This window comes from Pelodiscus sinensis, chromosome 1, assembly GCF_052426305.1.
Source record: "Pelodiscus sinensis isolate ZL-2025 chromosome 1, ASM5242630v1, whole genome shotgun sequence".
Classification (NCBI taxonomy): domain Eukaryota; kingdom Metazoa; phylum Chordata; order Testudines; family Trionychidae; genus Pelodiscus; species Pelodiscus sinensis.
This window is the reverse complement of record NC_143052.1, coordinates 166,893,721-166,920,242: the sequence shown is the minus strand read 5'-3', so window position 1 is coordinate 166,920,242 and position 26,522 is coordinate 166,893,721. Positions and strand designations below refer to the sequence as shown.

The window sequence follows — 26,522 nt, the reverse complement described above, 5'->3', positions numbered from 1 at the left end:
CCCTCTGTGCTCCATCTCTCAGTGGCAGTAGGACGCAGAACACTCCATCCCCAGGGCACTTCAGTTCCCACTGCTGCCGCAATGAGGTGGAGCACAGCAGGCCAGGAGAGGGCAGCAGGGTGGAACAGAGTTGCTTTGGCTCCTGCCGCCACAATGAGTGCGGGCTGGGTGACCCCTGCTGCTGCCCTGTGCCAGCCCCCACTCCCAGTAGTCCCTTTGATCACTTAGCTCTGGAGGGGGAGGGCTGGGAATTGAGGGAAGAGGCAGAGCAGGAATCCTTTCCGAAAGGATTAGCTCCCTACCTCCCCCGTTATAGTATCTAGTGTCTGTGCTCTGTCTAGTGTTATCTATGGTACCTTTATGAAATGTGACATTTTGGCTTCCCAGATTTAACCTTGAGAGCCCTGCCAATGTTCCCTCTAATCTTTTCCATCCATGTGCAGAATAAATTTTTATGTGCACTGTGACAGGGCGCCTGCCCTGCACTGGCCCTTTAAGACCAGGACTCAGGCCCTGAGCCAGGGCTAGAAAGAAAGAGGCCAGCTGGAGCTGTTTGGGCCAGGGAGAGCCCAGCTGGCAACTATCTAGGGCAGCACAATTGGCTTGTGGAAGCCAGCTGGACCCATTAGGGCGAGGGAGAGCCCAGCGGGCAGCTACACAGAGAAGCCCGGTTGGCTTGGAGAGCCCAGCTGAAGCTGTTAGGGCAAGTGAAAGCCCAGCTGACAACTATAAATAGAGAAGCTCAGTTTGCTTAAGGAGGGCCAGTGGAGGGCTGACTGCAGAGGAAGCAGGAGTTCCTTGGTGGGAGATAAGCTGGAGATGACCAGCCAAAACTCCCCTGGCTAGGGGCTGGAAACAAAGCCCCTGGCTTGCAGGCAGATCATGAGGCCGACTAGGTAAGCTGAGCTGTTGAGACAAATGCCTATGATGAGCAACCCCAAACAGACTGTAACTGGCCCTGCGAGGGGCTATATGAGGACAGTCAGGGGGCACTGAGGCACACTAGGGGTGTGCACCCCCTGACGTGCACTAAGGCATGTGCGATTGTGCACCACCAGTAGAATCCAAAAAAACTACCGTGAGCCCTCTGCTAATTGGTTGGATGGTATCTGAATCTCTCCTGAGAGGCCACACAAGCTGGAACACTCATGCCAGCTTTCCTTGATAGCCCTGGATGATTGCCTGTGCACAGCAAGGAAGCATCCTCATAGAAGTAAAGATGATTTGAGGTGCGGGGTTATGCTATAGGCCTCATTGGAAAATCCTGGGACATGCATGAGCCTGCCGACTTCTAAAGGCCTCTCCCCTAGCCTTGCAGGAGGAACCACTGGACCCAGGCTCCAAGTAAATCTGGGCGATAACTAATGACAAACAGGTTCAGAGGTGCAGGTCAGAAGGTCAAAATGAGGGAACCAGAGGGGCACTCTGAGCCAAGAACCCCAGTCAGTGCCCACTGCTCCTCGAAGCTATCTAGGGAGCCAGCCGACACAGCCCTGAGCAACTCTGCCCAAATGTGTGAGATCAGGGAGGAGTGGAAATAGGCCCCACAGTCGCAGAGCACTTCCGCAGTCAGGATCCTCCTCCTGGCCAGGCTACAGGCTGCTGCTGAAAAAAAAAAAAGAACTGGAGGAATAGAGAGAGAGTCGCTGAAAGGAAGGAGCGGAAGGAGAATGCCGAGTGCTGGAATGAAGCCACGGAGCGGCTCTTCAATATTATGGGGCACCAAGATGACACTCTGCAGGCACTGCTAGCACTGCAGATAGGACAGCTTTGTGAATGCCACCCCCCACCAGCTAGTATCCCAAAACTGCTTTCCATGCACCCACTTCACCGCCAGCACATTTTGGCCACCATCTTTTCCCCAGTTGGCACCTGCTGCACTCCACACCTACGCCTTCACCTTCTAGGCCTGCAGACTCCCAAAGGCACCCAGTGCACTCCTCCCTGTGCAGTTTAGCCCTGCTCAGCTACAGCACCCTTTGCACAGCACGTCAGACAACACAGCTGCATATAATACCTGGACATACACAAATCTCTAAACATCCTCTTCCTTCCCTCCATCTCTTCCTAAACTGCAGATGTGTCATTCTGCGTGTGTGTTTTATATTTGTTTGTTTTTTTCATAAATTAAATTCATGGGTTTGGAAGTTTTCTTTATTTCAGTCCATGAAAACAAGCATGCACTCCCCAGCAAAGCAACAGGAACTGTTGTACTCGGTGCATCATAGTGACCAATCACAGTCCCGCACTAGCATTACAGCCACTGCATTCTCTGGATTGGCAACAAGTATTACTGGCTTTTGGCAACAAATTGCTGCCTCCAGGCTTACCTAATCCTTATGTCCCCAAGCTGTGCTCCTCTAAGTCTCGGTCTACACTAGATCCCTTTCAAAACTCCCCTGATTTAGAAATAACAAGTGGAGCATCCACATTACCAAGCCTGTTATTTTGAAATAAGGGGCTGGTTATTTTGAAATAATAACTCTTTCCATGAGGAATAACGCTTAGTTCAAATAGTGGCAGTGTGGACGCTCCACTGCTTCTATTTCAAAATAACTACTCCCCAGAGTCATTCAAAGTAATTACACCCCAGTGCTTCCTGGGGCTCTAAGTTTGAGGTAGTACATCCACTTTAATGGAGCTGCCTTGGACTAATTTCAAAGCTTCCCTGTAGTGTGAATACACTATTTTGAAATAGTTATTTCTGGAGTTGTTATTTTGAAATAAGTTATTTTGAAATAATTTCCTAGGGTAGACATGCCTTGATAGCCCTGGTCTCAGACTGTTCAAAGTCTCCAGATGCTGAGCCTCAGTGGTTCAGCCCTGAGTGAAGCTTTCACCTCTCCCTTCACAAAGATTATGGAGGGTAGAGCATGTTTCTGTAAACATAGGGATGCCGTCAGTGGCCGGGTCCAGCTTCCACTATAAACAATGCCAGTGGGCTTTTAAACAGCCAAAAACACACTCCACGGTTGTTCTGCACCTGCTGAACCTGTTACTGAGCTGCTGCCAAGGCTCCCAGTGTATGTCTTCATCAGCCAGGCATCAAGGGATAGTCATGGTCTCCCAGGATCACAATGGGCATTTTGCCTTCCCCCACGGTGACCTTCTGGTCCAAGAAGAAACTCCCTACTTGCACCTTCCTGAACAGGTCAGTGTTCCAAAAGACGTGAGCGTCTTGCACCTTTCCAAACCAGCCTGCATTAATGTCTGTGAAATGCCCCTGGTGATCCACAAACGCCTGCAGAACCATGGAGAAATACCCCTTGCAGTTAATGTACTCGGCAGCTAGGCGGTCTGGTGCCAGGATTGAAATATGCATGCCATCTATGGCCCCACCACAGTTAGAGAAGCTCATCTGTGCAAAGCCATCCAGAATTTCATGGATGTTGCCCAGAGTCACAGTTTTTTGGAGCATGATGCGATTGATGGCCCTGCACGCTTTATCAGCACAGGTCTGAGGGTCAATTTTCCCACTCCAAACTGATTGGTGACCAATTGGTAGCCAGCTTCCACAGTGCGATCACCACACACTCCTCCACCATTAGGGCAGTTCCCATTTGTGTGTCCTAGTGCAAACTCAGCACATAGTCGCATGGAAGTGGCCTTCCTCATCCGACAGTTCTGCTGCCACTGCTCATCACCCCTGACTCACGATGATGTAATTCCACCACTCAGTGCTTGTTTCCTGAACCCAAAAGTCGTGTTCCACTGTGGTCGTCACTCCATGAATGCCACAAGAAATCTTGTGTCATAGGCACGATGCATGGCAAGCTCAGTTTCCAGCTCATCATTGCTTTGTAGCTTAAGGAATAACTACTGCCATTTGTGACATGTAAGTGAAATCCACCAGCATTTTCTTCAACAGTTCAGGAGCTATTCCCGCAGACAGCGGAGGCAGAGCATGCAGCACAAAAGCCATTGAAAGATGGTGCCAAATGCAGACGGAAGCACAGAGATTGCTTCCACTAACAAGCACCACTAAGCACTGGGACAGGACCCAGGATGCCCTGTGACAGCCACACTCCCCATCCATCTTCCCACAAGCCTCAGCAGCAGAAAGGGAAGTGATGCCCTTTGGGATATCTGTCCAGAGTGCACCACTCTGAATGCCGCTGCTACTGCTCTGGCAGTTGACAGTTTGGATACACAACAGCAGTTCCACTGTTAACACTCTGTGAGCAGCACTTGAACTGACAGCTCTTTACCTCTGCTAGTGTAGACAAAGCCTGAAACCCACTTTTAAATGAAGCCTTCCTATGTTATGCCCATGGCTGATGTTCCTGGTTGTCATGCGTCTGAACAGTGTATTTCTGAGTTAGACTTTTAGCCTCTTCAGTGCAAGCAGATGGTTTTGTACTTACTTTTGAAAACAGCTGTGGTAGACACACTTATCTAATAATAATTGCAATGAGTAAAATGTAAATTTCTTCTGAGTGTCAGTTATAAAATAAATGCTAAAGGAAATGTGTACTTTTAGTAGACTGATTATGTAAGGACCCAGGAAATGCTGCATTTTGATGGATTAATTATGTAAGCTAGGAAAAGCTCCGTGAGAAGCTGTTGAGTTCGGCAAAGTCACTGAAGGCAAAAGAATAATATAATACTAAAGATTAATTAAAAATATTTAATGATTTTTTAAATATAGATTTTAACTAGTACTATACAAATTAATATTGTAAAAATCTGTTGGATTATATAGGACTGTCCCAAAAGCAGGAGATAGGAGAATGGTAATAAGGGAAGGAAGAATTATCTTTGTGGGACTTTCAAATGCCAGTCTGAGGACAGCCCTTAAAATGCTGGCGGGAGATGGAATGTGTGACAGTTTTGAATCTAGTGTAGGACACTGTTTTGATCTGTACTTCGCTTCTTTCAGGCAGCACTAGAAGAAAAAATAGCATTTCCCCTACATATATGAAGAGGGAAAATGGTCCTCTCTCTGTCCTGTCTGTTTCTGGGGTGGGGGAAATAAGGACAGAGGGCTCTGGGATGGGACATGAGAATGCACATTTAGAATCTCTTAGGATGGGAACAGTCTGTTCTGTGCAGAGGCAAATGGAGTGAGGTGGTGAAGGACAGGCTCTTAGACCTCCCAGCTGCCAATTATGGATTAGAGTCCAGCTGCTGTAGACAATGCCTATATGGTACAGAAGAGCTTTTCAAGTACAAAAAGTAAGATAAAATGGTCAGTTCTGCTGTTTCGAGACATCCCATTAGTATCAGTGCAATAGCTGTTCCCAGCGGAGGCTCCTGGCAATCAGCTGGAATCATGTTCTATATTTTTGTTACATAGTTTTCATTATATACAAAAAAACCCTGTTGTGAAAGCTTAAGAAGAAACTGGACATCTTCTAAACTAGCCTGCTGCTCATGATCAAATTAAAGTTAAAATGATCCAATACTGGGTAATAATGCCACTGTGCTTGTGCCTAGCAGGCTAATACAGTGCATGGTATTGGCTGAAGCCTGGGACATGTACTAAAAGTATCCAAGTTAGCCAGTCTGCCCTTTCCAAGTGGCTCCCAATTAATCTGAAATCTTTCGTGGATCTAATGGCCCCGAGTAATTTGCATTGAGGGATTTACTCCTTGTTCTCCAAATAAGCCTGACATCTCCTCCTCTGTGGAAAGGGGGTTACAGTGGATGAAGCAGAGGTTCTAGTGCTGGGAAACAAACTTTGTTTCTGCATTTGGGTCTTTATTTATGGTGGTACCTATTGTGCATTAGGCATGTGCCAGAAGGATTAAAAGAAATGGATCCCAGTACCTAGAAGCTTGCAGTCTAGACCACAGCTGAGATCAGATCAGTCTGGAGTAAACCGTACTACTTAACTCAGTCCCCTCTTGCTTGCTGTTTCTACTATGGCAGCAGTGACTATGCCTCAGCATATGAACTTTCTCTCTCTAGTTTGGGGTGTGGCATTTCTGCCTTCCAGTCTTCCTCCTCTTTCTCAAACTCTTCTTCATCTGGTCCCCGAATCTTGACGGGCTCCTTCTCTCCTTGCTCACTAGACCGGTATCCGGGGAGAGAAAGAGAGATTACCTAGTATTCACTAACTCTCATTTGGAATATTTTTCACTGCTGTCACAGAGGTGGCTCCACAGGCCACTGGGAAGTGTTCTCTGGACTTCAGTTTAAGAACCACTGGCCCACACAGCTTCTTGCTGGGGCTGGAGTAGCTGTGAATGGCCTTGTGCCATTTCCTGCAGCACTTGCAGGGAGAGGCAATGACTGGAGTATCTGTGAACTCTCAAAAGGGGCAGGGACCCTATCCTCATTGCGGAGTGAAGAGAAACCCACCCAGTATGAGCAATGAGGGTGACTCAGACCCACAAGAACAGAAATTGTAGAGACTGGGGAGAAATAAGGGAACTGATCTGGACTTCAGATACCCACAAGTGGTTCCTGATGGGTTCCTTGGGCTTGTTAGCTCCATCTAACCCCCTATATGGTGCTTATGGGTCGTCATACATCAGTGATCACAAAGAGGCCCATAAGAGCAGAACCAGTATGGTAAATGAGAACAGAGAGGCAAACTACAGTGGCAAAGATGGGATTGCATAGTGCCTTCTCCTCTCCTGGATTAAATCTTTCACCTTTGCCATAGATAAAACCTGTGCCCCATCAGCCAGTTTTCCACATCATTATCCCTCTCTACACACCCTCCATACATCCATGCTGCAGAGAGGAGATGAAAGCATATTTTGCCTCTCACCAAGCCTCTCTCTCACATGTCCCACCTACTCTTCTGGGAAAAGGCACTCACGTCATCTCATACTCCTTGTCGTCGCTGCCCCGGCAGCAGCAACAATAGCCCAAAATCCCGATGACGATTATTGCAGCAACTGCACCACCAATGACACCAGCATAGAGGGCAATGTTCATAGATGCTGTGGAAGGAAAGAGCAACACAGTCACAACCTGCGTGCACTAAGAATGACTTCAAATCGGATCAGAATCACACCCATTAGAGACCAAGCCCCCATCTCCCTTCTTAGGGTCCCAGCCACATAATGATAGATCTGGACATCGTTTTAGTTGCAGCAACTGTTCTTGACTCTGCACTGATCCAGTGGATAGCAAGGGCAGGTCTGATCAATTCAACAGTTGGAGCCAGTCCTGTGGGATCTGAACACTCCCATACTCCTGATCAAGTTCAGATCTTAATCTTGTGGCTCATGCCCATATATAATTAGATACAGATTTAATATTATTCACTATTACAGACAGGTCTAAATGTGAGCACCTCAAGCAGGGCAATGGAGTTTGTTTTAAAGAGATGAAAGAGGCCAGTTCTTAGAAGAGTGGGGCTGTGGATACACTTAGCAGCACTCCAGTGGCTCTCCCATTAAGCCCCTCAACTACATTTAGGGTACATCTAGACTACAGAGCTTTTCTGGGATACCAGCGGTATCCCAGAAAAGCTCTGACACTTCCAAGGAACGCATCTGCTTTTCCGAAACAAATGTCAGAAAAGTGGACGCGTTTTGTTGGCATCCCTGTAAACCTCGTTTTATGAGGAAGAAGGGATGTTCCAAAAGAGGTTTTTTTCCCCAACATTTGGCCCCGTGTAGACTGGCCAAATGTCGGAAAATCCTCTTTTGGAAAAAAAGCTGAAAAAGATATGCAAATTGTGGTTTGGAATTTGCGTATCTTTTTCCGACTTTTCTTTGTAGTATAGACATAGCCTTAGTCTCTGAATACATTCCCCCACCCTTCGCAAGCAGTCAGTAGCATCTTACGAGGTATAATGGAAACTGTCATGTTGCAGAACTCTTGTCCAACAGTGTTGGTGGCAGTGCAAATGTAAAAGCCGGAGGTGTCTGCAGAGACGTTCTTCAGAGTTATCTGTTGTCCTGGTGCAAAATACAAATCCCCAAAATAAAATAATTTTAGAAGATTAGATCAAGGAAGGGACTAGGGCAAGGAGCCCTTCACATCTAAATTACCCCTTCAAGTTCAGCCCCCATTGGTAATGACCAAAAGTTGTTGCAGTTTTTGGCTGGTTTTGTGACTTGTGTGAGATTAGACTAGCCTCCATGTGGTTCTCAGTGAGAGATAAGGAAGGCCAAATAGAAATATGCTCTTTGGTACTAGCTATATATTTAATTTTCAGCTGTTTAGCTGCAATTGTGGGTGTGGTTATAGGCAAGTAAATGTTCAGCAAAAGTTTGACTTGCTCTTTCATATGTGGCCAGCAACCTAGTATGCTGTGTCACAAAAGATGTCACTGTCAGGAGGAATATGACAGCTGAGAGCAGCTGGCTCAGAGAAACGGTCATTTGAAGAGCTAACACCCCGCCTGGTAGCAAGTCTTTCAACCCACTAGCTTTCAGGACGTCATAATTATCTGCCAGTAGAGGAAACTAGTGGGAAGTTATAGTCAGGTAGAGTTAGGCAAAGGCAGTTCATGCTGTATAATCAATCCATGGGGAGCAATCATATATTTGTCAGGACTGCTACGAGGCTGCACATTCCCTACCCTGAGCTAGTGGAGCTCAGAACTATAGAGTTTATCATTTCATCTGTATACATTTAGTTTTATTCAAGTTGCTTTCCTTTTTATCTGTAACTGGCACATCAAGTTTTTTACCAGTGACCCCTGTCAGCCATCTGTTGGAAAAGGTGGGCTTGATCAATATTTTTAAGCATATCATCTGGCACCACACTTTCCCATGCGTGTTTTTTTCACAGAATCATAGATTCTAGGCCAAATGGGACATTTATTCTGACTTCCTGTGTAGCATAAGCCATAGAATATTCCCAACATAATTCCTAGAGCAGATCTTATCAAAAACATCCTGTCTTAATTTAAAAATTGTCAGTGATGGAGACTTCACCATGACCATTGGTAATTTGTTCCCACGATTACATTATTCTAAACATTAAATTCAGACTGGAAATAAGGTAAATTTTTGCCTAGCTTCCAATCCAGGCATTGGATTGTGTTATAACTTTCTCTGCTAGACTGAAGAGCCCACAAATAAATATTTTGTTCTCCATGTAGGTACTTGTAGACTGTTATCGAGTCACCCTTTTACCTTCTCTTTGTTAAGCTAAATAAACAGACTCAAAGATCTCAGTCACTATTTGTTTTCTATCTCATGTCTTGTCTCTGAACTCTTTCCAGTGTATTAACATTCTTCTTCAGAACTTGGCACCAGAATTGGATACCATATTCCAACATCAGTTGCACCAGTGGGAAACAAAGGCAAAATAACCTCTCTCTCTTCTTATTTGAGATTTGCTGTTTATACATTCAAGAATTGCATTAGCCCATTTGGCCCTAGCATCATACTGGGAGGTTACTTTTAGCTGATTATCCACCATGAACCCCAAAGCTTTTTTAGTCCCTGCTTCCCAGGATAGAGTCCCTCATCCTGTCTATCTGGCTTACATTCTTTTATCCAAAATGTATACATTTACACTTAGCCATATTAAAATTCGTATTGATTGCTTGCACAAAATCCAGATCATTCTGAATTAGCTACCTCTCCTCTCCATTATTTACCTCTCCTGTCCAACTTCATCATCTGCAATATCATCTGCAAACTTTACGGGTGATGATTTTTTTTTCTCCCCAGCCCTTTTCACAGTCTCCCTTTTTAGGCTACCATTTTTGGGGCATCACTATATTTACCGTTTTCAATACTACACAGCAGTGCTGGGTTGTAATCTCCAAAATTAATAGAGAAGAGAATAATTTTCCTATGAGTAAGACCCTTTATTCCAGTTTTTACTAACAATCTTTTTCTAACCTTAAAATTTGTGGCTTTTGCAAAAGCCATTATTTGGTTTTTACCATTTTTTACCCATTTTTAGAAGTGCCAGAACAATGAATAAGAATCTAATAACATTAATCTATTATTGCTTAAGACAAGCTACGTCTAGACTATAAGCCTCTTTCGAAAGAGGCTTTTTCGAAAGAAACTTTTGAAAAAGCCCCTTTTAAAAAAGACAGCCTCTAGACTACAAGGAGATTTTTCGAAAAAGCAAGCCACTTTTTCGAAAGAGAGTCTAGACGCTCTTTCGAAAATGCACACTTTGCGTTCAATAGCGCCTTTTTTAGAAAGAGTACTTTCGAAAAAAGGCATTATTCCTTGTAAAATGAGGTTTACCGCGATCGAAAAAACTGCCGCGTTCTTTTGATTTTCTTTCGAAAGAATGTGGCTGCAGTCTAGACACAGGTGAAGTTTTTTTGGGAAAAAAAAAAAAGGCTACTTTTTTTGAAAAAACCCTGTAGTCTAGACATACCCTAAGGCTATTCCTACACTCGTGGCTTCTTGCGCAAGTACAGCCGTTCTTGCGCAAGTATCTGCAGAGCATCCACACTGCCCGCCCGCTCTTGCGCAAGGAAATGTACAGTATGGCGTGGTAAGAGAGGGCTTCTTGCGCAAGCGCTACGCTCTTTTTTCTCAGTTGTAAGCCCTCTTGCGCAGGAGCTCTTGCGCAAAAGGGCAGTGTGGACGCTCAGCAGGGATTTCTTACACAAGAAAGCCCTATGGCTAAAATGGCCGTTGGAGCTTTCTTGCACAAGAGAGCATCCACACTGCCATGGGAGCTCTTGCGCAAAAGCACAGCGCCCACAGGGCAGTGTGGACGTTTTCTTGTGCAAGATGTTCTTGCACAAGGGAAGCCACCAGTGTAGACATAACCTAAATGTATAGTTGTTACAGTGTTGCACACTCCACAGTAGCAAAAAGATGCACCCAATATTGTGTAGCGATGCAACATAATTTAATGGTTAGCTCAAACCTGGCCCATTGATGGGGGTGGGCAAAGGGGGCAGTTTCCCCAGGGCTTCTGGCTGCCACCACCACAGAACCATTAGCAGCCAGGGCCCCAGTCCCTTTAAATTACTGCCCGAATGCTGCATGATGCACTCTGGGCAGTTCTGAGGGCTGGCTGGAAGGTGGGTCAGCCAGCTTAACATACTCCAGTGGTGCTAAAGGCTGGCCGCCCCAGCCTTGCCCCTTCCTTTGGGGAGCACAGAGATGGCCCTTCTCCCCATCTTGCTCAAGTGCCCAGCAAGTCTGTCAGCCTTAATGGATCAACCAAGGAGAAGGCGCCTTTCTTTAGACAGTAACTGAAGTACAAATGGAAAAGTTGAATAAAACCAGTTTATTTAATTGAGGCTTTCCATGTGGTGATTTAAGTCATGATGAAATTCCTTTGATATTAGATCAATCCAGTTTGACTGTTCAGTGTACTGTTGTCAATCCCACACCCAGCTTGTACTCCTCACCAGCTTTACAGATAACACAAATAGTTACCAGCAAAGCAAATAAGTTAATATGCTACTTTTTGTGCTAAAATGGGTCAAAAAAAGCCCCCAAAATTACCCAACCCAGAGTGTTAGAACTAGGGATATTAGCTGTCAGTTAATTGAATAGTCGAGTAACCACACATGAATTCTTAGCAGTTATTCAACTATTCGATAGTTCCCAGGGGCGGGACCGGCAGCTAGTGCATTCCTGGCCCCACTCCCAGGGAGCCCCCTGCCATCTCGCACAGCAGAGGCAGCAGTGCGGGGAGCAAATTTAAAAACCAGCTTCCCTCGTGGACCAGCTGCCTGCCTGTATCAGAGGCAGCAGTGTGGGATGGCAGCAGCTCCTGTCTGTGCAGAGTCTGAGCTCCCCACGGATAGAGGCTGCTCTGCTTATAAGGGAGCAGCCTCTGTCGGCGGCAAACATGGGCCTGCCATGCTTCTCCAGCAGCAGCCCCTGTCCGTGAGGGGTCCAAGCTCCCCGCAAACAGAGGCTGCTCCAGGGGACAGGGACACTGCCATGAAGCAGCCTCTGTCTGCAAGAGCATGGACCTGCCATAGGCAGAGGCTGCTTTGTGGCAGCAGCCCCTGTCTGCGGTGAGGGGTCCCAGCTCCTGCTGCTGCTGCAGCAGCCTATGTCTGCAGCAGGCCTGGGTTTGCTCCGCATCCCATTGAGGAGAGGCTGCTTTGTGGCAGCCTCCCCGGCCCCCACTCCTGTGCTATAGTGGGGCAGGCGGAAATGTGAAACCAGTTCTGGGCGAGGGGAGAGGACTGGCTTTTAAGCTCCCCCTCTCCTCCATTGCTGCCTCTGTATCCGAGGCAGCAAGGAGGGGGAAATGGGAGTACTCTAGAAGATTAACCGATAAGCCCAGGCTTATTGGTTAATTGTATACTTGACTACTTGCTTACATCCCCATTTAGAACATAATTTGTTGAATGTTTACCCCAAAATTACCCAAAATACTGAACTTAATTTTACCCAGATTTTTACCTGTTCGATTTTTTATAATAAATACTGATATATTCCTAAGAAAATTCAAACATTTGTGAACAAATAGCCTGCCCTATGAGCCAAGTTGGAAAGATGAAGAGCAGATGAGCAAAACAGGAATTGTCCCACCATTGTCAGAATGGATGGATTCCAAAGAAATTCAGCACACCCTGGCCCATTGTTCCAACACAAGCATTCCAGCAGCTCTCACATATGGCTACCCTGACAGCCGTATTCCTTTTACAGCCTCCCGCTGTCAGCCCTAAATCACAAAGGGAGAAATTCTTTCTGCATCTGTAATAGACAGCCTTTCTCTGAAAATCGGTATCAAATGCAAGGAGACAAGAACAAACTCCTGCCCCAGGGAAGGCGAATAATGAAGGAAGTAGTGTGCAGCATGGTTCTTTTCTCTTTAAAAATGCATTGTGATAGCAAAGACAAAAGCTGCTGTGTCTGAGGCAGGGGCACCACCCAGTGGTCAGTCAAGTGAACAAGAGATTCTACGTGGATTTCCTCCTTGGCATTAACCTGGGCAGGTTTCAGAGAGAGAGCACCCCACCCAATTAGGACCATTCTCAGCTCATCTCTGCACCTGCGCCAAGGCACCGGATCCGAAACAATGAATGACAGGTTGAAACACAGAGCAACTCAATTGTGGAGCTGGTCAAGAAACACATGGCAGCATTTGGTAACCATGCCTAAGGGCCTGTTATACGCTACTACTTCTTGCTGATTGACTGCACGGCATGGACAGCTGCACCCCCATCTCCTTTAGAGACATCCCTCCTGGCTCCCCACTCCTCAGGAGCTTCCCCACTCCCTTTGTTCTGATGCTATTTTAAAATAAAAAGTGACTGTTGTGAGTGACAGTTACTGTCCTGACAGCCTCCATCCCACCTGGTCTCAGCCCTGAGCTTAGCAGTTACCTCTGTGGTGGAAGAGTTCAGCTGGCTGTGGGTGACAATACAGGGCCTATTAGAATCAATTGAGGCAGGGTATAGATATGTCCACTAAGAGAAATTGCCAGATGTGAAATTTTTTGCCGGTTACAAATGATCATTGGAAATTAATTACAATACTTTCAGCTGGCTCTTAGCTAGGCTTGAATCAGTGACCTAGAGATGAAAATCATTGCCCATCGCTGCTCCAGGTAGCCACCCATTTACTCTCAGGTGTTTCTTACTCTTGTTTTGTGAAAGGGCCCTAAGCACATGTTAATCCTCAATCCAGAATGTTTCAGCTCCCAAACTGCAGCAAGCACCATGGCTTGGCCTCCTTGCATCTCACATACCTGTTGCTGAGACCAGTGCTCGGGGCTGGTTCAGTACACTGAAGCTTTGCCAGGTATACTCAGGTTTTGGAGACCCCTCGTGAGAATTGCAGCTCAGGTTAATGGTCTGTCCATATTCTGGTGTCCCTATGACTTTACACTTTGGCTTGGATGGAGCCACTAGAGGAAAAGAAAGGAGAATGGCCTAAGGTGATGCAGCGTGGCATGGTTATGCAGAGAGATCTGTAGCCATTTCTTACTACACGTTCCTGCAACCCATCTTCTGCAGCTGTGTGCTTTCCTCCCACCCAGAAACTGGTCTGACTCATACCATTTTCTTGCAAGAATTAGAATGAATCCTTGCCTCTCCCAGCACTTTGTTACCCATTGCCCTCCCCTCCCACATCACCCAAGTTCAGGAGTCAATCATAAGATGTTTAGATGTATATATTACTTTCCCTCCACCATCATTAAAGTGAACCTACTCTTCTTGGTACAGCATAGTTATAATTACGATGGCTTATGCTTTCTTTTGACGTATCTGGGAGTGGTTTCACTCTTATTGCTGTGGAGCACTGGTTCAGTGCTTACTGTGAGAGTAGAGCACTCCCCTTGAATCAACAACATCACTTCCTGGTAGCTGCGTTTTGCTGCCTGTCACTGAGCTGGGCCTTGGATCAGTACTAACTCAGGAGGAAGGGAGAGCCTTACCAAGGACCAGAAGATCTATCTCTGCAGAGACATCGGGGAGATCTGTGCGAATTTGGACAGTGCACATGTACGTTCCATTGTCCATCATGGTCACCTTCTGGAGGGTGATGCTGACATCTGTGATTGCAGTGCTAGGGAACTGCAGGCGGCCTTCATAACTCTTGCTATAGTGCACGTAGCCATCAAAATACTTTGTGACAATATCAACCTATAATAAAGAAAGGGACATTAAACAGCAAGCTTATTTTCTGTGATGTGTGTCCTCAAACTAACACCACATTGGAAGCGGAACAGGAACTGGGGGAAAAAAAACTACCCTTCCCTAATCTCCTCAAGTTACCCTCATATCCTGCCTTCCATCATCCTCAAAATCTTCTCACGCATCTTGTGATTTACCTGTGGGTGTAATTTCTTCCAGGAGACAAAGTTTGCGCGATCTCCAGGGTCAGCAGTGGTCTGGAATTCACAAGGGAGGGTGGCATTCTTGCCTGCTGCTATCTTTACTTCCTTGACGCGTGTGTTCACAGTGAGAGCTTGGGCAGTCACCAGAACTAGAGAGAGAGAGACAAAAAACAAACATCAGAGGGGTAGCCGTGTTAGTCTGGATCTGCAAAAGCGACAAGGAGTCCTGTAGCACCTTATAGACTAAAAGATGTATTGGAGCATAAGCTTTCGTGGGCAAAGACCCACTTCGTCAGATGCATGACGAAGTGGATCTTTGCCCACGAAAGCTTATGCTCCAATACATCTGTTAGTCTATAAGGTGCTACAGGACTCCTTGTCATTTTGGAAAAAAACAAACAGTCCATCTCTCCCTGACCAGAGAAATGCATCTCTGGGTACTCCAGAGGGACCTGCACTCAACCAGGTTAGATTGGAGCCTATTATTGGATATCATATGAGTCTTCACTGTACTGTCTCTGCTTGAGAACGAGAGAGAATGTGTCTTCCTCTCTAGCTGCAGAAGACTTTTCGCACAGGCAACTCTCAATCAATATAATGAATCATGCTCCAGAGGCAAGGCCTTATTTCTATACCTCCTCTTCTGAAGAGTCCCTCTGTGAACTAGGCCTTCTCCCTAGCATCAATCCTGAGTGACTTGACCCAAGCGCAGGTCCCCAAAGCTATTATTACTGTGGAAAATACCCCAAATCCACAAGTTGCTGAGCCATGGGGAAACTATCAGAGAGGGGGGACAAAGCTGGCTGGCATTCTGGAGGGGTTGCAGTTGTTTAGCTGTGCATTTCCATGTTTTGCCATGTTTGCATTCCTTGAAAACTGAACATTAGCTGTGAAATTGGGGGGAGGGGGTTGTAATGTTAGTCTTGGGGACAAAGGCCATGTTTTTGTGATACTTCCCACTCTGAAGTTACTGATAGCAACCTTAACTCCCCATAGGCCCAGCTTTGCATTAGGGTTAATTTCCAGAGTGGGTTCTCCATCATCTGTTTATTCACAGTGGCGGCAGGGGTGGCTCCTAGGCATGCTATTTCCCTAGAGGTTAAATTAGCTGCCATATGCATATCTCATCGTATAAGCAATGGGATGCACATTCCTGGGAGTTATCCAGTGTGTAGAATTTGACTGTTGGTAGATAACGTGAGCAGTGTGAGGCTAGAGAAACTGATCCAGGATATCAGAACAGGAGCTTGATTTGCAGAGAGCTGTTCCCCCATGTCCTCCCTTTCCTTCTGCCCTCCACTAGACTCAACTTTCCCTGTTAGTGAAATGGTTAAACAAGCAGCAGTAATGTTCAGTTGTGCTTATTGTAGGGAAAGGAGAGCAGGTTTGGGTAATTGAGAAGCCAGTTCAAGCCCTGACATGAAAACCCTTTTCCAGGTGTGCAAAAAAAATGTATCCACTCCCATCTCCCACTAGCTCCCCCATTGGTACAATGACTTAGGTCCCTTCCTGAAGCTTCGGCAGATCATACATGGGATATGGTGGTAGGGCTCAGCATCATTTTGGCTTCATCATACAGCAACTCCCTTCTGCCCTGGTGCTGCTCTGGACTGACTTCTTGCCAGGCTTACAGGTCATTTCTTCCTCTCCTGCAAGAGCTACAGGAAAGATCTAATGTCCCCTGGGGTTCTGCACTATGATGTCCTGCACAGGGGAAACTTTGGAACAACAGTGAGGTTCCAACAGCAGAAAGGGAGTGTTGACTCCACAACAGGCCAGCTTCTTGAGAAGATGGGTGGGAGAGCGCAAACTGTCCTCCTGTACTGAAGTACTTGCTTCAGACTTTGAAGAAGGCAGGGAAGAGGTAGAGGAGGGTAGCTGAAGGTTTCAGAAGGGAGGGGCCTTCCCTGTGGTTCGGTGAAGCAGCCACATTATAAATAGTGAGTTTTTTGTAATGTGTCATCTGAGCATGAAGCCATGCTACTCTGGTCAAAACTGAGCTCTCTCCTAAGCACAACATAGGGGTCTTGGATATGGAGGCCTCACTCTGTTTACAGTCAGTTCACCATGACCTTGTGTCCACAGGAAGCTGTGTTTTAAAATATCTGCTTTGGTTTTTTATGGCACCGCTGAGTCATTAGAGGAGAGAAGGAATGAGACCAAAACCAGAACCTGACCACCTCATCTTGGGGTGGAGGAGCGGACAAAGGCACTCCCAGTGCAGAGGCAGCTTCCCTTCAGGAGCAGGGTGAAAGGGACAGTGCCAGAGGCTAGTGAAGGGCTGTGCTGTCACAGAGTGCCGGGGTGGTCACTTCTCTTCATCGTAGAGGGGAGTTGGTGGTGGCTGAGATGCAGCCTTAGGCCATGGCCCAGGGATGTCTACACTATTTGGCTCTGCAAAGGCACAACTGCAATGCTACTGCTGGGCCACTGTAACACCACAGTACAGATGCTTCCTACAGTGATAGAAGGAGTCCACCTTGCCAAGTGGCGATAAACTAGATCTTCCATCCATTTAGCTGCATCTACACTGGGGATTACACTACAGCATTTTTCACACCTCAGCCATGCAGTTAGTTCAATCTTATTGTAAATGCAAATTAGGGCTGAGTCACATCCCTGCTACTTATGTCAGACCTTCAGACTAATCCCACAAGCGAATTTAATGCATGGGATAGAGAGAGGGCAAGGCAACTTTCTCCTTGTGATGAGCTGTATAGACGCCAGCAAGGGATTGGTGAGTGGAAGGTTTACACTTGCTTCCGAAAGTGAAGAAAGACCGCACCTGTCTGCTCTCAGGGCGGGAATGTCTCGTTCATGAGGGAATTGAGGCCAGGACGGTTATCATGAATTAGGTAAAAGCCTGAAGGGTGCTAGGGATGTGCTGTGGCCAGACAGGAATAGCTGGGAGCCATTTCCTCTCTGAGAGGCAGCAGCAATGGCAAAATCTGGGAAAGCCTCCCCGAATGCACTCTGCCTTTCACTGTACATAGCTCTGCTCTGTGGTTCAGTTCACACCCTCCTCTCTGTCACACACGCCAGATAGAACTTTAGAAGAAACCATCCCTCTAGCCTCCCCAAGGAAATGCCTGTAACTGAAGTCCCAGTGTCCTCTCTCTCTCAGGCTATGTCTACACTACGAGTTTTTGCAGCAGAAAATATGCTAATGAGGGACTCATTGGCATAAGTCACTATCTCATTTGCATATTTTCTGCCAATCCATTTTTTTGCTAAGGGTTTTTGCACAAAAACAAGCAGTGTGGACGTTTCCTTTTTGTGCAAAAACCCTTTTTTGCACAAGTTCCTTATGCCTCAAAAAAGGAGGTTTACCATTTTTGCGCAAAAAGGAAACGTCCACACTGCTTGTTTTTGAGCAAAAACCCCTAGCAAAAAAACGGATGGGCAGAAAATATGCAAATGAAGCATGAGAAAATGCTAATCCATGCTTTATTTGCATAGGCTCTTGCGCCAAAACTCATAGTGTAGCCATAGCCTTAGGGTCACTGCAGTGGAGCGTCTGACACTGAGTCACCGCTGCCTGGCAAGCATCTTCTCTTAACTGCCTGGCAGTCCCCCACCCATATCCAGCACCATTTGAACCAGCCTGATGTATGTTCACAAGAGTGAGGATTGCCTAGGAAGTTGCCAGTTACTTGGCTTTTTCCTCCTGTCTCCTACTGCTGCTCCTGCTCTTCTCTCCCCTTCCTGATAAAAGCAGAATAAATGGTGAGGAAAGGAAGTCTGAGGGCAAGAGAAGAAAGCAATCAGGACTCCTGGGCTCTGTTCCCAGCTCTGCTATTGACTTCTTGGGTAGGGTTGCCAGGTATGGACAGTCCAGTATTTGAGTTTTCTGTTCGGAAAACAAATTGAGAAAATATAAATGTCCGGTATTTTCTAAATCAGATGTAAATGTAGATTGTGATGTAATGTCAAGTGTGTCCGGTATTTTTGTTAAAACCATCTGGCAACCCTATTCTTGGGTTACTTTGGTTAAGTAACAGCGTATTTTTGTGCCTTTGTTGTCATGTATAAAAATGGGGGTGATAGTCCCTTCCTGCAAAGGCGGATTAATTCATTCGTAGCGGCGAAGTGCTCTGAGAGCCTCAGCGGGCCTGTAATATAGCAGGGCAAAGTATTTTTTATTATTAATGTATTACAGCTACCTCATTAGCTGCTATAGGGCACCTAGTACAACATGACGGTGTGCACGACAGCAGAGCTGGCTCTGCCCATCCTTTCAATCTTTCACCCCAGGCACATAAACACACAAAAAGCTATTGGCTTGCTTTGTTTGGACAGGCAAAGTCCTTCCTGCCTCTCCAGAGGAATGTACAACCAGGATCTTGACTGTGCCAGGAAGCACTTGCAGAACCCCAGTGGCTTCTGATAGAACAGGTTTTTCTTACTCCATTGTCACTCCTCAGAAACTGGTTCCACCCAGTTAGGGTTCATCATCAGGTCATTCACCCAACCCCCAGAGAGATTGAGAGTGACTGCCCAACCCTAGGCACTCCCAGTCACAGCTATTCCTCCCCCTCCAGCCAAAGCCAAACCTCTTATTTACTGCAGGTTTTTATTCTGTTCACAAGTGCTATCAATTCAGAGTTGCAAAGGTGCTAAACCAAACCCCACAAGTAGCAGAAGCAGCCAGTAATAAAAGAGCTGTGTGTGACTCTGAAGGATTGTTCTAATTTGCCTGGCACTGCCGTAGAGTCATAGAATGCTAGAGCTGGAGGGACCTCGAGAGTTCATCAAGTGCAGTCCCCCATACGAAGGGCCGATATTTTTGGTGCCCTCTCTTATTTGCTTCATCCTTAGTCTGATTGTTTGACTGGCTCGTAATCCAATTTTTCACTGGAGAATAAAGACTCCCCATTACATATCCTTCTAGTTCTCTGAATCTGTTCAATTACACTCAAAATGCAGGACAATGTAGCACTTTAAAGACTAACAAGATGGTTTATTAGATGATGAGCTTTAGTGGGCCAGACCCACTTCCTCAGATCAAATAGTGGAAGTGGGTCTGGCCCACGAAAGCTCATCATCTAATAAACCATCTTGTTAGTCTTTAAAGTGCTACATTGTCCTGCATTTTGCTTCAACTACCCCAGACTAACACGGCTACATTTCTATCCCAATTACACTCAGTGAGTGATACCACTAACTAACCTACCCTGTTTTCTTCCCCCTCAAGTCACCAGCTCTCTCAATAAGGTAGTCCATTCAGCACTTGTTTAGGGGAAATGCTTTCTGTCACCAAACAACTGAGCTAGCTAAAAATAGGTGGTTTGTCCAAAAAAAAAATTTTTTTTTTGGAGGGGAGCAGTATACAAAATTGATAAAAGGACATTGTCAACAGGCTTCAAACCCTAGATTTAGGTTTTATTCAGACATAGAAATGCTGCTTATTAGGTTTTTTTTAAGAAATCACCGAAAAAAACTTTGCTCCCCATTCCACCCTCTTCAAGATAACTCCTCCTCCTCCCCTCCCATCTTGCAGTACTGGGAATGCAGCAGAGACATCAGAAAGTCAAAGTGATTTGTTTGCTTCCACTGACAACATTGAGTGAATGGTAAATTGGGTAGAAACAGAACAAAGGGCAAAAAGCTAATTAGATTGTAAAAGTTCTTTCTGTTTTTATCCTCTTGGGTGTCATTAGCGACACCATTAAGAACATTTTGCAAAGAAACTCTAAATAGAAGGGTGATAATGTCCCTTTGTTTCCTTACTGAACACGTGTGTAGCACTCCAGACACTTTACTTAAAAAACAAAACAACCCTTAGAAACATTCAGGTAGACCAGGGGTCTGCAACTTTTTCAAACCAAAGAGCCAAACCACATCAAAATTCAGAGCAAGTGGTCAACAAAGAGCCATATAAGAATGCCCATTTGCATGACTGAAAACATACAACGTAACATTATTGATAACTGACAGTGATTAATAATAGACTAAACAAATCATAGTACTCACAGACTTTATTTAATGGGACTTCTGCTGCTGGGGGTGCTGTTTGTGGATGTGGGGGTGCAGAGTCATGGTTGAGGTGTATGAGAGGCTCAGGGCAGGGGGCTGGGGATAGGAAAGAGTATGTGGAGGGGGGCTTTGAGGCTGGATTATTTTACCTGGCTGGGACTGGGCTGCTGCACCCTGGCAGCAGTGGCTGGATAAGGGGCTGGGCCAGGCTCGCTTCAGTTGATCCTGGCCTCCCCTCCTACCCATGCTGCAGCAGGAGGGAACTGTTACCAGCCCTTCCTGGTGTCAGATGGGGGCTAGGCCCCAAGTGGGGCCTTGTTGGCCAGGCTTCATTTTAAATAAAGTAAAATATTATGTTCAACACAAAAGGTTTCAATATTGTCTTTATTTATGACAGAGTTGGGGAATCTTTTTTCGATCAAGGGCCACTGACCCACAGAAAAATCAGTCAAGGACCACACAAGTAAGAAGTTAAAAAAAAAACCTCCAAAAAATCTCAACCCTCAGTGATATGGCCCCAGCTAAAACACCTGCCCCGTGATGGGGGGGGGAGGCGGGCAGGAAGGGCTGAGCCTCAAGCCAGATTAGCTCTTCTGGGGTTCCACGGTTAGTTGATTTTGTGGTTCCCCCAGGCTCTGGAGTGGGGCCAAAATGAGGGGTTCAGTGTGCAGGACAGGGCTGCTAATGAGTGGGATATAGATAGGAGTACAAGATCTGGGTGGGAGGTGGAGTGCAGGAGGAGGTGAGTGCACAAGGTCTGGTTGGGAGGTAGGGTGCAGGAGCAGGCTGGGAGCAGAGTATCTGACCAGGGGGAAGCTGCAGGAGCAAGGGAGGGTGCAGGAGCAGGATGGATGAGAGGTGTATGGCCAGGAGGGAGGGTGCAGGAGTGGGCTGGGGGCAGGATGTGGGGCCGGGAGGTGCAGGAGCAGACTGGGGACAGGGTATAGAGTTGGGGGGAGGTGTAGAAGCAAGGAAGGGTAGAGGAGCAGGGTGGGGGTAGGTTTCGGGGGGGAGGGTGCAGAACAGGCTCGGGGTGTTGGGTCTCGGCAGGGTGGTGAGGGAGTGGGCTGGAGGTACGGGGTCTCAGCTTGGGGAATGGGGGGCAGGTAAGTGGGGCACATCATAATTAGGGGTGCAAAGACACAATAAGAACAAATAATAAGCTGCAAAAGTAAAGAGCGAGAAACGTGATAACCTAAGGAGAGGGGGCGCATAATTAATATTTTGCCCCAGACAGAAAAAATACCCAGTGATGGCACTGGTGGAGGAGGTCACTTACTTGCTTTCATGCTGCTGGCATCCCAGGCATGGCCTCCTTTTGCTCCCATTGGCCAGATTCTGGCCAATAGGAGCAGTGGGAAAAGCCTCCTGAAAGCCTGTCCTTGCACTGATTTCCCCCAGCTGGGGTAAGGGAAGTGTCAGTGCATGCAACCATTTCTAGCTCTGGCTTCTTCCCCACAAGCTGGATCAGGCGGGAAGGCTCAGGGTTTTTTCTCCCCTACCTGCTGCAGAAAGCTGGTGCTGGTGCTCCAATCTTGTGGGATGCCACAAAGCTGAAGCACCAGCGTGGGCTTTTTGCTGTAAGGGGGAAGGGGCTGAGCTCGAGCTGCAAAAAAGCCATATTAGGCTTTGGAGCCATAGGTGGCCAACCCCTGAAGTAGACACATCCATAAAAGAAACTCCCAGCCCAGCAGAAACAAAATTATGGTCTTCCCCCAGCCATTCATGTCTTCTGTGATGATCTCTTTAAAACATCTTGGATCAAATGGAATTAACAAAATGTGGAGCTACTCTAGCAGCTACATAAATCCAATAAAAGTTTATCTATCTGCAAAGAAAACATTACCTATATCATCTTGAAATAGAATGAGCTGGCAGACTTTAAGGAACACTTTCTGTACCTCCGAATTTCATTCAGTCTTACCACTGTTTTCATATATAACAATTTCCTTGGGCTTCCCCTCACCCGATCTGTGTGCAGTACCCGCCTATAGATCATAAGCTCTGTGGGGCAGGAATTGTCTGTTATATGTTTGTATAGTGGAGAGAGATGGAGACAACAGTGGAGCCTTGGTCTTTCTGTGCAACTTCTGTACAAATTTAGCTAGCTAGCTATATTGTAAATTGCGTCTGTCTGTGAATCCATTTGTCTGTGCATCTGTGAGTGTTTGTTCAAGAACTCCTCCTAAATTGTAAAAGCTAGGGCCACCAAATTTGGTATACAGCTTCCTTTTATCACAGCTTAATTGTGTCAGAGTTTGATTGTGCCTGGAAGACAGGAAGTGCCAGAAATGGGACTATTTTCCATAACATGGAAAGGGGGAAGGCAGAGAGTGAAGGAACACAAAAGGGAGGGGCACAGACAGGAGGGATGTGGTACTGAGTGGCCATTGGGGGCAGCTGCAGCATCAAGAGCATGATCAGCAGAAATGGGGCTCTGCCATCTTGCCTTCCTGCACAGTGGTAAGGAGCCTTCCTGCCCCAAACCTGCAGCCTTCTCCCACCCATGGAGAACCTGCAGGCCATGAGCGGGGTGCTGAAGGGGAGGGCAGCTCCCAAACCCTGCCCTTCTCATGGAGAGCCTGCAGGCCACGGGGGGGAAGCTGCTGGAGAAGAGGGACACCCCCTGAGCTTAGCCCCTCCCCAGACAGCCTGCAGGCTGCAGTAGTGGGGGTGCTGAAGGTCAGAGCAGCCCCTGGAACCTGGCCCCCCACACAGCCTGCAGGCCACAGAGGGGCTCCTGGAGGCTGGGAGCAGCCCCCAAAGCCTCCCCTCCCCCCCAAAGAACCTGCAGCTGGGATGGGAGGAGCCGGAAGGCCTGGGGCAGCCCAGGTAGTCAGGCTAGCCGCTCAGAATACCCCCTAAGCGGACTGCAGGATGGAGGAGATTGCTGGAGGTAGCCCCCAAAGTACCAACCCCCCCAGACTAGCTGCAGGGCATGTGCAGCTGGAGACCAGCCAGCCCAGAGAGCAGGAAGGTGCAGCTGGAGGCCAGGGCAAGCTTTCAGAGTGCTGTACCCCAAAAATGCTTCAGGATGGAGGGGACACTGCTCCAGCAAGCAGGCTGGGGCGCAGCAGTAGGCTGGGGGATGTCGCCCCCCCCCAGACTTCAACCTGTCGGGTGAGGGGGGTGATAGCTGGAGGCCAGGGTCAGCCCGCAAAACCCACCTGACAAGTGCACAGATCCAGATCCTCTCTCCCTGGAAGAGCTGCCCTCTGGGATGCGCAGCATCAGCCCCTTGGGAGAAGCCGTTGGCAGGGAAGCACTGACACGGCCTCCAGGAGGAGCTGCTGTGGGAGCAGCACCACCCTCGCCGCCACAGGTGGCCCTGGTAAGCTCCCCCACCTCCCAGTCCGTTTCCCTGAGTCCTGCACCTCCCACCTGCCTCTACTTCTACACCCCTAGCTCCTTCCCTAAGTCCACTCACCTCCTTCCCCCCCTACGCTGAGGCCCCCATCCCTTACCTTGAGCCCCCACACATCCTCCCAACCCTCTGCCCTAAGCTGCCCATCCCCTGCCTCTCCTTACCCCTGAACCCTCACTCTAGCCTTCATTTTCCTTCATTTTTAAAAATACAGTCATTGAAATAAAGCATGTACATTAAAAAAAAAAAACCTTCAGTTAAAGACCCAGTCAATGCCAGGTATATCTGCTAGTAAATTAATAACAATGTGCTAGAGATGCGCCCATTTTGCTGTCTGAACACTCCCGAAGTTTGTACCTGGCATTTTTAGAGACTCTATATTACTGTGTAGGGGTCTGAGTCCTCTCTTGTTTACATTGCACCATTCTTAGCTTCAATAACTTCTTCCAGAATCTCTCCCACTCTACTGATTTAATAATGGTGTTACAAGGCATGGTTTATATTCATACCAAATATATGTTTGGCCCTTTTTGTTATTAAAGAGACAAGGTAAGTGAAGCAATATTTCTTTTTTTGGACCAACCTCTCTTGGTGAAAGACAAATTTTTGAGCTTACACAGAGCTCTTCTTCATGTCTGGGCTGAAGAAGACCCAAATAAGAGCTCTGTGTATGTTGGAAAAACCTCTCTCTTTCACTAATTGAAGTTGGCCCAGTAAAAGATATTCCTTGTCCACATTGCAAACAACCCAGTTATTATCATCATTCTAGCCCCTTGCAAAGGGTGCAAGGTGTGTCACAAAACAGAGAGGCAAAGTTCCTGCTCCAAACAGCTTTGGGTCTGGAATCGCCCACGAGATAAGAGGTGAGAGTGAGAACAAACAGAAGGGGAACAATCTCAGATGAGGTAAAACAGGTTGTATCAATAAGATCAGACAGTGATTCAATTTTAACCACTTCTTGAGAAATACAGTTTTTGTAATTCCGTTATTTTACATACAAATTCCCTTCTCTCAGGCTTCATGTATGAAGTGAGACTTTTCAGAGAGATTTGAGTAAGGAAGGGGTGGCATCTAGGTGAGTGACAAAGGGTACTTCTACTCTGTGGGGGTATCCCGGGATACACTGGAGGTATCCTGGAAAAACTCTGCCACATCCAAGGAACATCTTCCTCTTCCACATTTTTTTTGCGCTCTTTCGGGGAGGCCTGTATACCTTGTTCTATGAGGAATAAGGGTTGCTCCGAAAAAGGAGGCTTTTCTGCCATTTGGCCCCATTTAGATGGGGCCATATGGCAGAAAAGTCTCTTCTAGAGAAGCGATTGGAAAAAACTATTCAAATTGTGGAGTGCAATTTGTGTAGCTTTTTCTGCAAAAAAAAATCAGCAGTGTAGGGTTAGGGTTCTCTATGCCTAGGCTGGTATAGAAAAAAGGCACAGAGGTACTTGTGAGAAGAAACAAGGCAGGTGAAGTCTGGGGTAACTGGCAGAGTGGGCTGTACAGGGGGAAATGAAAAGACAGAGCATCAGAGAGGCAGGTAGAGGCTCTGGATGTTAAAAGCAAGGGCAAACAGTTTGATTTATAGATATTGGCAGATCCGTATCTTGTGTTCGAAATGGCTACATGCAATGTAGAGCAGCCATTCTTAATCTGTGGATTGGAACTCTAAAGTGGGTCATGACCCAGTTTGAATGAGGTTGGAAGAGGTAGTGTTGGATTTTCTGAGGCCTGGGACTGAAGCCAGAGTCTCTCCACTGAAACCGAAGTCAGATCTCCTCTACCCAGGACCAAACCCCAACCCCCCAGGGCAGAAGGGCTCAGGTTATGGGCACCCTGCCAGGGGTAGAAGCCCTTGGGCTTTGGTTCTCCATCTGGGCAATGAGTCTTTGGTCCCTCCTTCTGGGGTCATGTAGTAATACATGTTGTCAGAAGGGGGTCCAGGGCAATGAAGTTTGAGAATCATTGGTGTTTGACTTCATGGGTAAAGAATTTACAACAACTAAGCAAATCATTTTACAATGGTTTTACAAATGCTTGCCTCCATGGTACAATCTTTTGACCCTGAAATTGCAAGAGACTTCTGGAGTTACCTGTGAATCCGGACATTGTAGTACGGAGGCATTATCACTGTACCTGCCAGATCACAAAGAGGCTAACATTTATACTAAATAAAGGACATTAATACATAAAAAACACTGAGATATTTGCCTATGTAACATTCACCTTTCTCCACCCATCTCCTGTAGGACACAATCAAACCAGTACTCACCCACGCTCAAAATGAACAGCTGACATTCCTTCTCAGCCTTCATGGTCTCTCCTTAGCCTCCTTACAGAATACTTCCTGTAAGGCAGCTGAATTACTTCAGCTAATGAGCTATGGCAGACAGGGCAGCTTCATCGGTCCTAGGTTGGACTCGCTTCCTCTTTCTTTTTTCACGTTATTGTCTTCCCCGCCCCTTTCAGTTCACCACTAGAAATAGAAATCTCTTTCCACCTGAGGAAAGCTGCTGTACGTTACGAACTTGCCCTGCCTTCTCAG

The 26,522-nt window shown here is 46.8% G+C and overlaps 1 protein-coding gene across 1 annotated transcript; it reads right to left on the bottom strand.

Moving 5' to 3' along the window:
* Positions 1–954: 954 nt before the first annotated feature.
* Positions 955–26,522, bottom strand: GPA33 (glycoprotein A33). Its single transcript, XM_006124226.5, has 7 exons — positions 26,250–26,522; positions 14,638–14,792; positions 14,242–14,449; positions 13,552–13,710; positions 7,746–7,859; positions 6,770–6,893; positions 955–6,010 (listed from the first exon to the last, which is right to left on the bottom strand). The coding sequence occupies exons 1-7, from the start codon at positions 26,290–26,292 to the stop codon at positions 5,878–5,880; spliced, it is 936 nt and encodes a 311-aa protein (XP_006124288.2). The 5' UTR covers positions 26,293–26,522; the 3' UTR covers positions 955–5,877.